This window comes from Cebus imitator, unplaced genomic scaffold (genome assembly GCF_001604975.1).
Source record: "Cebus imitator isolate Cc_AM_T3 unplaced genomic scaffold, Cebus_imitator-1.0 Scaffold128, whole genome shotgun sequence".
Classification (NCBI taxonomy): Eukaryota; Metazoa; Chordata; class Mammalia; order Primates; family Cebidae; genus Cebus; species Cebus imitator.
The window spans coordinates 4009858-4022847 of NW_016107443.1; the positions used below are offsets into that span (position 1 = coordinate 4009858).

Genomic DNA, 12990 nt, shown 5'->3' on the forward strand with positions numbered 1-12990 from the left:
TAAATAATATTAAAGCTCATAATAAAGGCTTTAGATCAGACTCTTTCTTTTGTTTCCTATTCTGAAATATCAACACAGGATTTTTATTAATTATGGGTTATCTTAGGAAGCCCTAATGATTAGGAAAAATGTAGTCTTTTCAAATTTGAAATCGAGTTGTTGCTGCTGCCACTGCTGCTGCTGATTTACTAGGGCAGGCTGGACTGGCCTAGTTTATCCAGGCAGAGGTTCAGCAGATCTCACTTCTTTTGGGAGTATTTATGGGTTTCCTAGATAAGATCTGTGCCAAGTGGTCAAGCAGTACCTAAGCAGAAGCATGGTAACAGCTGCTAAGTTGGCTTGTCACACTTCCATAGATTTGGCCAGTAAAGAGACAACTCTGAATAGATTAAGAAAGTTTATTATTTACACAGACAGCAGTGCAAAATCAGCACGGTGTCAGCTCCCCATGTCCCTAGTCCCATAGGATGATGCCAAATCCTAAGAGACAGATGATAGAAGACACATATGTTGGGCCACTCTGTTATTGAAGAACAATTCTAAACTACAGCTAAACCATTTTTAGTCTGAAACTGTATCTGAAGTTGGGGTAAGATGGAAAGTCCCATGCTTTACTGGAACCAGGGTGGCAGATGAAAAACTGACTTGGGATAGTTCTTCACTGGACTGACTGTCTTGCCATGTTTCAGGTAGGATTGTAGGGAATTCAGCAAAAACATGTGTCACAATGTAACTGATGTTTGTCTACATGGCTTATGTGGAGATGTGTAAGATCCCAGGGTGCCATGGCAAAGCTGTTCCCCTACAACTGACGGAGGGGGGATCTCAAAGCCAGTACAGTTTAAAGAGTGCCATCATACTACCAGAAGTGGTAAAGTACAATCAGATAAGAGTAGGTGTCATTAGTAGTATCTGAGATTTTATCAGAAAACATCAATGCAAGTGGTAGTGGGTAAATTGAAGAATTGCAGTCATTCATTGTGGATCTATCTGAATAAAATATACACATAGGTAGGCTATGGGGAAAGATAGAAAATCAACTTATGAAAATAATAATGTCCTATATAACAAGCCTCCCTATTCTGACGTCCAGTTCTTTCACAGACCTTAATAACACCATAAAGGATATAAAAACTGACAAAACTACCATATTCTTTTTTCAGTTCTCATTGGAGCAGCAACATTTTTGCACTTCACACAATTTTTCACTTGTTTCTACTTGAAATTCTTTGTTCACTGGGGTATCATGACACTGCATTCTCTTGATTCTTCTTATAACTTACATATCTTCTCTTTCTCTTCTGTGGACTTCCTCAATGGAGCATCTGACATCCTCTCTGTCTCATCCATATTCTTGTTTTAATAGTGACTCTTAAACCTGTATCTTTAGCCCATACTCAGCTTCACATTCCTATACGTGAGCACAGAAGCTACCTACTGGAAATCCCTTCTTGACTGTCCTATAGGTATTTCATCTTTAGAATGTCCAAAACAGAACTAATATCTCAGATCACTTTCCCCTCCCAAGTCTGCTCCCTTTATTTTTTATGTTATATGGAGGATAAATAATTTACCCATTTACCCAAGCTAGAATCCCAGGAATCATTCTTGATATTGCTCTTTTCCTAATCTCCTGTATCTAATCAATAACCAAGTTCTCCTGGATATTTATTAAATATATTTTCTCTTCATCCCCACCTCCACTGCCCTATTTCTGACTTGAGTCATCTGTTCACGACTATTGCCAAATCCTCCTAATTGCATCTTATCTCTCTTGAATCTGTTTTCTCCATGGTTGCCAGAGTAGACTATATAAAACATAAATATGACCAAGTTACTCCACTTCTTAAAATCCTTAAATGGCTCTATCTTGGACAGTTTGATTTTTTCCATAATCTGGCTATTGCCTATCCCTCCCACCTCATCTCCTGTCACATCTTGCTTTGGTTTTTAATGCCAGCAATCCAGGTACCTATACATAGTGCTATATAACTTTGATTGCACTGTACTTCTACCTATAAACTTGCTTCTGCACTACTGCCTGGCTGTCATCCTTTAAAATCTAATCCAGGCATTATCCTTTCCATATAGTCTTCCTCCCAGCTGCTGGGTACTTCTCTTCACATTATCACTGGACACATCTATCATTGCACATATCCCATTATACTATTAAATTAACTAAATGTTTCTGTTTCTGCTACCAGTCTATGAAAATCTTGGTCATCTTTGCATCCACAAAATCAAGCTAATTTTTCTGATCAAAGGTTACAACTTGAGTAGCACATTGTGCTCAAAGAAATGTCTGTTGAATAGTGAGTTTATATGTCTGTTATTATGGCTGACAAGTGCATTGAAAACTTCCCTGGTGGTCTAGGGCTTTATGTGTTAAGAAAGCTAGTTTTCCTAATCTTGGCGGGCTCTGGGATTTTTATTAGATTGTGATTATGCAGCACGGAGGAGCCCTGTAAAGAGCCCTATAAAACCCTATTGGGATAACCTCAACTCAAGCCAATTTCTCCTCACCCAGGGAGTACTGCTGTATATCTTGGTCAAGAAAGGACATGGCTTGATTTAATACAGTTTACCCTAGAGGCAGAACAGGAAAGAAAGGATTCTACTAATTTAATTATCCTCTCTGGGTGTTTCTCCCTGTTAATCTAGAGGGAGATTTGGCCCAGGGCAGTGCACTGAAGGCCCATTTACAGTTAAGGTCTCTTTCTACTTGCTTTTCTGATGATTGGAAGCTTAGATAGATTGCTATCTAGTAGTTGGTTATATCAGAGGCTTTGGTTCTTAATTCATAGCTGTTAGTTGGATTACGCTGCAAAGAAATTGTTTCAGAAATTTTGCTAAGATTTCCCTGGAGCAAGTTTTACATATTGTTCTTGGGAATAATGGTTTTGTTTACTAGTCTTACCAGAAATGCCTAATTAATTTTTTCTGATCAAGGGATACAGTTTGGGTGAGCATAGAACACCAGCTTTTGAAATTGTAGGAAAGGTCTGGGTAAAAATAAGTGGAAAAAGGAGGTTCCTATCCTTTCCTCTATTTTAGGTAATGGACTACCCTCACAGCTGTTCTGTGTTGTCACGTCTCACTACCCATTAAAAGACAACAGATAAAAGAGAGAAAAGAGTTTGATACAATATTACTCGTTAAAATGGCAAGAATTCTAAAAAAATCAAACAGAAAGCTATAGCAAAAAATATGAAATCTAAGCAAACGAGGAAAACTACCAGAAAGGGCTATGCAAGACATTTTGCCTAAATGTTAACTAAAAACACTAAAATATATCTTATACGATAAGTCTGAGGCCTGATGCGGAGCAAGCATCTTTGCAGGAAAAAACACTAAGTGAAAATTATGACCCCTATAAGATATCCTAGGTTGGACAACATAGGGGTCAGAGATACTAAGCGTGCAGCTCAAGAAGAAACATTCGTATTTTTTACTCCTTTCCTTGGCCCCAAAGAGACAAAGCCTTGAAGGTCCTTCTTCCAGTTGAATGCTCCCTCCCTATGTGGCCTAACCTCTAAAAGTCAGATCTTTTGAGCACCCAACGTCTAGTTAGAAAACCATTTGCAAATTCCATATCGAAGCTAATTAAAATCACTACTTTTACTATAAAACCTTAACATAATATTTTGGTCAAGAGACTTGTGAAATCTAGAAGAAGATGATTAGAAAAGACCAAACTATAACAACTAGTGCCATAAATTGACGCAAGATTATTTTTAAAATAAAAAGATCATTTAAAGTGATTCATTTTGATATGGATGCAAATAGCTCACAAGTTATATTTTCAATTAATTTAATATTTCTACTCTTCTGCTTCCAAAAAGAATCGAAGACTGCTTCCAATGATCAGTTTTTCTTTTATACCTGGCCTATTGAAGTAAGTGTGACATCATACTATTTAGTGCATTATGTTTTAGTATGTATTTTATGACAACATACTTTCTCCTAAGCTTGAGGCTGTATTTGCATTAGGAGAAGGCAAAAATAAGCTGCTAAAGTTTGTATATAATCACATTACACTACACTTACAAAAATGGAATGAGACATTAACATTTTGACTAACAAGCAAAAAAAAAATAAAACCTACTTTATTTGAAAAGTTGTGAAAGGAGAAATGCAGGAAAGTTTAGCTGAGTCATTTGTAGTTCAAGAATAAAAGAGTGAAGACAATGAGGATTTAATCCTTTTATTTTTCTTCCCCCCAAATCATGAATATTTGAAAAAGCCAGTATGTTCTGAACAAATTAAATGAAGTATTTAATGCCTATTGTATTGTCAAAATCAAAGGCAAATGCTATGTTTTGTAAAGGAAACCTCAGGGAGAAGGATTTAGGGCAAATATTTAAGGTGTTGGTAAAATCTATTAGGTAGTAAAACTCCACACCTACATTTTGGTTCAGTCATTATTAGTTCTTAGACATATTTTTTTAAAATAATGTTAGGTGATTAGACCAAATTAATTCCTTACTGCAACATAAATAAGAGGAGGACATATATGACTGAATTCTGACTTAGGGTCTTCCTCAAAATCTTTCTCTGGGATCTTGTTTCCCCCTCTTCCTTGGCACTGGTCTTTTCATGAAATACACATCTATTTTATTTTTACTGTATCCTGGTCTTTGACATTTGTTTTGATATTCCACTAATTAAGCAAGCAATATTTCACTTTGAATCTGCTTCCACAGTATGGTTGCTTGTCCTGCAAGCCCAGCCTCAAGGTGCAGTTTGGTGTGTCAGTCAAATTTAGTCATTTCCTTCATCCTCAGAGTTGCTGTTTAGATTCTGGTCAGGGAACACTCAGGGTGACTGTCACACCTCTTTGTAGTTACTTCTGATGAGACATACTCTGTTAACACTCAATGGACTTTCCATCACTCATACTGTTCATTTTGTGACACTGATAGAAATCCTTTTGCCAGTTTTAGAAGTTCACATTCTGGAATCACCTTAACTTGGTGCATTCATGATCTCAGATAAATTATGTTTTTAAGCCTTATTCATTAATTTATCCAATATTTATTGAATTATGTTTAATAGGTTTGGAGATAGGAAGTGAATGTGATAGGAAGGTGCTGTTTCTGTGTACTCTGAGTAATAGACTTGTCTAGATAATCATCTAAATGTCTTACCAAATCTGTAAAATGTGGCTAATGATGAGCTGTTTCGGAGGATAAAATATATGTAAGGGAGTTAGCACCATGCTCAGTATTCATTGTTATTATTAGCAGTATTATTTTGATAAAATTACTTTTAACATCTCCCTATGGCTGAAGCCCCACAAAGTATCCATTACACTTTTCAAAAATATATATAAAACTACTACTTAAATTACTGACACTGAAAACAGTCTTTTCTAGAAATATTGATGTAATGTTCTCAGACTCTATTGGAATGTAAGCACTCCGAAATATAATACCTTTCACACCTGGTTAGCCAAGAAAAAATTGTAAGTGACAACCACGATCTGGATTATGAAAGGAAGGTGTTGTTTCTGTGTCCTCTGAGTATAGGCTTGTCTAGATAATTAACTAAATGCCTTTCCAAAATTCTGCGTATACTTTTGTTTGAATAGTTAGAAAAATAAAGAAGCCTAAATACAGGCCATCTTAAATTTTACTTGTTCTCTATCACTAGCATTTAAAGCAGCAGTTAAAGACGGCACAATATTTTAACTACTGTGGTTTTAGCTGTTTGTGTGTGTGGGGAGGGGTGTTGTCAACTCATGCCAGTTGAAGAACATGACATTTCTGCATCTTATAAAATTGAACAAGAGAAAACGTATTACCACAAGAGCTTGCAAAATCTATTGACATTACTGGAATGCTTATTTTAAAAGTTTCTCTTTTACTTAATGGACCTATTTAACAATGATACAGAGAAAACGCCTATAATGGTGGTAGGGAGTTTGCATCTACACTCTAGGAATATTTGTCTTTTAAAGTGAAGCCTCATTTAGGCAAACTGTATTTTACTAACGGTTGCATAGTAGCCTGTGTATGGTTTTTGAAGAAAATGAGTTTTGAAAGATGTTTACAATTTGTCACTCATTTTAAATCCCAGTGTTGCCCTTCGGTTCTGATTTATAAGAATATCAAAGACAAAATGACATCCTCTAAAACAGGTACTTTAGAGGAGTTGGCCGAAAACCTGAAACAGAGCCTCTTAAAATGATACTTGGGGCAGAATCTGTCTCAGGATCACCACAACCAGCAGCTGGCAGGTGACAGCCTCAACGCCTGACTTCCCAGGACCCGCTCATCACCCCGGGAAGACAGCACTAGCAGCGTTTCTGGATGGCGGAACCCCGTTCTCGTCCACGGGGATCCACGCCTCTGTCTCTGCAGGCGCACGCGGGTCTCGGGAATCACCTCCGGAGCCCACTCAGCAGTGGGGAGGGCGAGGCCAAAACGAGAGCCAGGAAAGCCCAGGCTCTAGCTGTAACCCCCGCGCTCAGTGGTGTCCCCCTCCCCTCGGTGGTGGGGCCGCAGATACCTCCTCAGCCGCCTCAGCTGTCGAAGTTCAACTGGTGGGCGGCCCGTCCAGCCATGGCCGCCACCGCGCCGGGTTCCCTCAGAGGCCTCACAAAGCCGTGCTCAAACGGCCCGCACCTGATTGACTGACTGACCGACCCAGGGCTCTGGCTCTGCCTCACGCAGCCACCGCCTCCGCAGCGCACGCGCACGCGCACCTCGCGCGCCTCTGTTCCCGGACGGCCCCCAGAGCGGGAACGCCAGGCTGCGAGCTGCTGGCACCTGTCTGCCTGCCAGACAGACCCTGGGCTTCGGCCTCGTGCCGGCACGCGCACGCGCAGGCGCTTCGCGCGCCTGCCGTCGGCCCTGGGGGCGGGACCGCGCGGCAGCGAGCGGGCGGGGGGCTAGTGGCGCGCGCGCCCGGCACCCGAGGGCTGCGGAGAGATATTTTGGGTGGCAGGAGGCCCCTCGTCATTTCCGCCGGGCAGCTAGTCGTGCTGGGGGCTTCACTCTCGCGCGTGAGGCGAGCGGGCAAGTTGGCTGAGGGCGTGCGGCAGAGGCTCCTTCCCTCGGCGACGCGACCCTTCAGCAGCTCAAGCCATGAACTGAAGCTCGGTAGGGACCAAGACTCAGGCGGAGTGGAGGAGGCAGCAGCAGCAGCAGCCGCCGCCGCCTTAGCGGGAATTGAGCCGACCCGGCGCGGAGCCGCGACTCTTGCACGTTTCCCTCCCCGTCGCCGCTCCTGCCAGCTGTTGGCTAAGAGGCATTACAGCCGCGAGACTCGATACACAAAAGCAGCTTTCTCCGCGCCGCCCGCCCAGGGAGGCTGCGGCCAGCAAGGGACCCCACCTGAGGGCGGCTCGGGCTGCTGAGTTCGTTTTGTGTCTGAGGTCCGCGCTCCCCGCGGAACCGACCGACCCCGTACCCATGGCTCTGATAATGGAACCGGTGAGCAAATGGTCTCCGAGTCAAGTAGTGGACTGGATGAAAGGTAATGCCTGCTGCAGGGAGGGTGAGGCGGCACTGGGGCGCGGGGCACCAGTGCGAGGTTAGGAGAGGACGCCCGCCGCGCCAGAGCCCGCCACCGCGGCTACCAGTGGCTGACCGTCGTACGCGTCGGGGCGGGGAACTAGCGGGGGTCCTCCGGGACTGGCAGGGGCCTGAGGTCCCAGTCTCCTTTTGTCTCCAGCTAGAGGGGCGCGGAGCCACCGGAGAGCTAGAGGACAGCGGGCACCACCCGGTTGGAAGCAGGAAGCCGGGAGGCGGAATGCCGGCGCATCTTGCGTACTCCCCACTCCCCTTAGTGTCCCCGGGCCACGAGGACGTGGCGACCCTTATCTCCCAGCTCAGGGTGGACTACCCCAGGACCTGCTCCCATGTTCGCCCTTCCCTGGACCCTTTGTTCCTGGGAAAGCTGACGCCCCCTTGGGCGGCCGCCCTTGCCAGGTGCCTTCCCCAGCGCCAACTCTCCCAAGCAACTTTTAGCCCGCATAATGGGGTCAGGACGCGGCCGCCCCCATTTGGATCCTGGCACCCCCCCACACACCCAGGTTTGGCTGACGATGCTCAGAGCGGGGGTACGTGCTACTTTGGGCGTAGGAAAACATGCTTCCCCTGGTACAGCATCCTCGCTGGTGTCTGTGGGCTCCCACCAATGCATCCCCTCGCATCCTTTGCCTTCTCTGCTTTCTCCCTTTCAAGCCAGTTGAGGTTTTGGACCGTGCTTTTGGACTTCACGGCTTTTTATTAAGGGCTTAAAGCTAGGTGTGAGGTGATGCGCATTCAAGTACCTTTACATTTCTTCCATCTTGAAGATTCCCCCCTTTTTACCCTTGGTGATTTATAATAACCACAGTTAATAGACACTCGCCCTCCTAATCGCAAACGTGAGCTTTTTCTTTAATCCCTGGGCTTTCCTGCCTCACTACCTCCCTCTGTTGTCTGAGTTAGGGGCTTGTAGAGGACTCCCTCACCCACCAACCCCTTGGATCCCCAGCCTCAACTCTTCCCTAAGATTTGGGGAATTGAAAAGGGGATTGATGGGAGGGAATGGAATAAACGATCCGTGGCCACACTTGGGAAATGTTAGCGCTTTGCTTGAGGTCGTACCTGAGCAAACTCTAGGTAGATCAGTCAGGGACCTAAGGCTTATCTCTGAAAATGCCCGTTCCTACGATGAAAGAGCCCCTTCTTGGGCTTGCTTAATAGTCAGACTTTTTAAGCTCCATATAATTTAGAACAAAAGGTGAGGTGATTGGGAGGGATTGAGAGTGACAGAGAGAAACTGAATTTTTTTGCCCATTCTTTTCCCCAGCCTTTTCTGCCGCTTGCTTATTCTTGTGGATTTTTCTTTATTTTGCTTTCCTTTTATTCCCGTACTTGCCCCTTTATTCCTCATTTACTTTTCTTTTCTAATATGTGGAAACTGCTTTGTAACTGCAAAGCACAGTACAAATGTGAGTGAATTGAATTAAACCTAATTCATTATTTATCGACAGCCCCCCCATGTGTAGTGCATTGGGCTAAGGTGCCATGGGGGATATAAAGATGACTAAGACAAAGTCCTGCAGTAGCTCATCTTTTCTGCTGCTTTTTCTCTTTATATATATATATCTGCTATTGAAATTCCAGTATCTTAGATTCCCAGCAATTCTCCTCACTCTCCACCTTCTCTGTTTCTCAGTCAGGAAAGAAAGAGCCAGAGCATATGCAGGAAGCAACAATACTTAATTAAAAACGCTTTCTTTGAATTTCTCTAAAAGGTTACTTTAGTTTGAGTCTGTTGCTGAAATATTAAAAGACAAGCTATCTTGGCTCTATGGCAGTCTGATTACCTTCATAGACTACCTTTCAAAAATTCCCATGATGCCTGTAGTGAGTGCTGCTTATTCAATCTCCACCTCCCACCTTCCCAGTTACATTCTTGCAGTTTCCCCTCTCTCCATAGCTTAGGTCCACTGAAGCAAGTACAATATATGATGCACATATTCTGACACACATTATTAGTTGTTCAGTATACCAGTCCTTTAAAAATCTTTCTAGCCTAAAATGCAGCTTCTTTGAAGTTACATTATTAGCTGTAATTTGAAACATTTTTTATATGTAAGTCAAATACCTTGTTTTCATACCTGTTGGTGTCGCATTTTAGAGCTATTTGAAAAGATCAGTTGGTGCCAAGAGAGAGTTTGTGTATCTGTGTACACATATGAGATTTTTAAAAAAGTTGGATAAACTGAACATTTCCTCAACTTGTAACTTACACTGTTACCTTAATTTTTCTCTTTACCCTTTTCCCCAAATAAAGTTTAACAAAGGACATTTAAAAAATATTTTTCATCCTGCAGTAATGCAGTAATGTTTAGAAGCCAGCTGCCAATTTAGGCTGTAGCTTTGAGATAGCTAAACCTCATTTAGTGTTGTATAATATATAGTGTTGTAAAGGCAGTACCAAAGAATGAATAAGACTCTTGAACAACTGCAACACTGTGAGAGTTGTTCAGAGGATGCTCTTAATGAGAGAGTTTCATCATCCTTAACATTGAAAGCATAAAGCATATGCTTTCAGGTGGTCACCATATAACTCTGTTTAGTAAGGTACGTTCTAGGGTATTTGTCTCTTCACTAAACAGAAGAAGAATCACTAAGTGTATAAGAATAGGAATGGCCATATATTTATGATTCTAGACAATTTATAGAAGTGGTATAGAAATTCAGTCCCAGAGAGGGAAATGAAGGGGAAAAAAAGCTGACAAGATTATTAAGCTTTAGTGGCATATATTCAAAATTATTTATGAGAGACAATTTATACATTGCAATTTTGATGCAATGTATAAATGGATTCATTTTGATTAATTTTTATTACAATATTTAAGGGAGATGGAAACATAAAATTTATATATTATTATTTGTAAAGATATAAGAAAATCCTTACATTCTTTTGCTTACCAACTTCATTATTTGTAAAATCAAATACTCACCAAATTTTCTATTGACGATAAAAATTGGATATGACACAGTGTCAGTGTTATTTCCAGTAAATACATGAACCCCTTATGAGTCAGTAAAATAAGTAGCTATATCCCAAATTATCCTGACAGTGCTTCTGGCTATTTGGAGATACCTTATAGATCTTCAAATTAATTTTTAGAATTAATTTTATAAAAAAATATTTATGGAGAAAATCAAATACTCATAATTTAGCATTTGAAACTAACCTTCAATTGGAAATTGTATCCAGTCCTCTTATCGTTTTTGTATTTTAAAGCATAAACTCTCTTCAAGGTAAATAAAGGCAAATGAGTTATTAGAAAAAACCATAGGCAGGAAAGTAGGCCAATAATTGTTGTAATTTTTTGCTCAGTCTGTTACTCTAAAATAAATTATTTCTCAGCTCCTATCTGTTCACTTGCAGGGCCTGGAAATATTTCATAATCTACAGTTGTTTGAGACCCCAGACCTCTACTTTTTTGCCCACTAAAATATAACAAAAACCTCTGAATGCTTTAGGGCCCCTGCTATTAACTTTATTATTAATTTTCCTATTCCATGTCACACCCAGTCATTCCAGTTTTTTTTCTTACATCTTTTCCAACTCTGAAACTCATTTAAAATATCCACATGACTAAGATAGTTATTTTTCCAGTACTCAGCTCCCTACATTACATTCTTCCAGTGATCTTTAATCTCTCTGGGCCAAATAAAATGATTATGATTTTTCAGAGTTAACCAATAGGCCCCATTTTGCTGGTCTTCTCTTACCATCTCTGTGATTTAGCTTCAGCCAATTTTGTATTATTATGATTGCTAAAATAATCTAAATTTTTAAGATAGTCTTTTCTCAACCCATTCCACAATTAACTGCTGTATTCGTTCCTGTTTACTATAAACCATTTCTTCAAGAGGCATCCTCTGACTTCTCATTTCTGTCCTGATGACTCAGCCATCTTGAGGACAGAAAATAAAATCCATTCTTTTAGGTATAAAAACCAAAGCCAGTGTTTTGTATACAACCCCATAATAGAGGAAAATGTAGTGATTGTATAAAGTCTAGTCAGTGTAACAGTTAAATGCTGTAAAGGAGAATATATCTGATAAGGCAAAGATGTTTTGACAGGCACAATGTTCTTTAGTAATTCTTTTTTCCTTTCATAGGACCCAGAGCTGAGGTTGAAATTTGTCTTTATTAAATAAAGGAAAATGTCAAAATTTTGAGTTAAGCTGTCTTGAGAGGGAGATTGGAAATAATTTTCTGGCAGGAACTACAAATAAACTTAAGTGATCAAATTGGTTGTATCAATTCCTTTTGAAAAACTAGGGTATTTTTTTCAATTGAAAAGCGGCTAAATTGGCACCAACACTCGTCTACTTTGGATTTGACTTTTTTTGGGGAACAGGGATTCTTGTCATTTTATGTAAAGAAGAAATTTATCTTTCCCATGTGGGGAATTTAGTTCCCAAGAAATGCCATTTTTCTTATAGTGTCATTAACATTTGCTCCTTAAGGTGACACTCAGAATTTAGTGTAGATTAGGAATAAGGTGTATATTTATGTGGATATATTTGCTCCATAGATATTATTTTCTCAGTGCTTCTGCATGGAAGGTGCTTTAATGGATTGTTTTAAATTAATTATTCTCTGCTTTGGGGAAATTAGCCTCTGTAAGGGATGGTAATTACATTGACAAACTTAGGCCAACACAAAGACAGGTACCAACTAGCACACGTGGTAATTTTTTAAAGCCTGCATTATGTATATAAGCACTATTGGAAAGAGAAGATGATAATTTTATTGAATCAGGAAGGGGTCTGTGGGGAGGGTGGGGTTCTAGCAACTACTTAAGCTACTTATTTAATTAAGACATAATCTAAGAGGTATGTATACTAAATGTAGCAGCACAGTAAGAAACTCTAGAGTTGAGATGGGGTTATTAACTAGAGGAGGGTTGTATCTAGGTTTGTCTGGATGAAGAAGAGAGGTGGGCAGTACAGGGAAAGTGAGGGAGGATCATGAGTAGGTGGCACAGAAGTACAAGAACAAATCTGCATTTCACAAAGACAATAAAACTCTCATCATGTCCTAAGTTTAAATAAATGCCACATTATAAAACTTTAGCTGCCAAAAATAAGCCCACAAAGAATGTGTATTGAATTGGTACAGCTGTTTCAAATCTGTTTCTCAGGAATAATTTCAAAATAATGTTAAAATGAATTATTTTGAAGATTGATTAAATCATTAACATTATGTTGTTAGATATTTAGAATTTTACTGATCCAAGTTCTTATATGAAGAATGGAAATAGACTTTTAATACTGTTCTTAAAGCAATGATAAATTATTTTTATTTCGAACAGAGCAACCCTAGATTAGGGCTCAATTTGTTCTTTTTCTTTTCCTTTTTTTTTTTTTTTTTTTTGTTTTGTTTTGTTTTTGAGAAAAATTCTAACTCTGTCACCTAGACAGGAGTGCAGTGGCGAGATCTTGGCTCACTGCAACCTCTGCCTCC

At 40.5% G+C, this 12990-nt stretch overlaps 1 protein-coding gene across 4 annotated transcripts in view; it reads left to right on the forward strand.

Annotated features, from left to right (window-relative positions):
• The first annotated feature begins 6880 nt into the window (after positions 1-6880).
• Positions 6881-12990, forward strand: part of CNKSR2 (connector enhancer of kinase suppressor of Ras 2) — a 291896-nt gene continuing 285786 nt past the window's right edge. For all 4 annotated transcript variants that reach the window (XM_017540689.2, XM_037742810.1, XM_037742811.1 and 1 more), the window contains exon 1: positions 6881-7479. In XM_017540689.2, the coding sequence (XP_017396178.1) occupies positions 7416-7479 (64 nt within the window). In that variant the 5' untranslated portion in view covers positions 6881-7415. The remainder of the gene's footprint in view (positions 7480-12990) is intronic.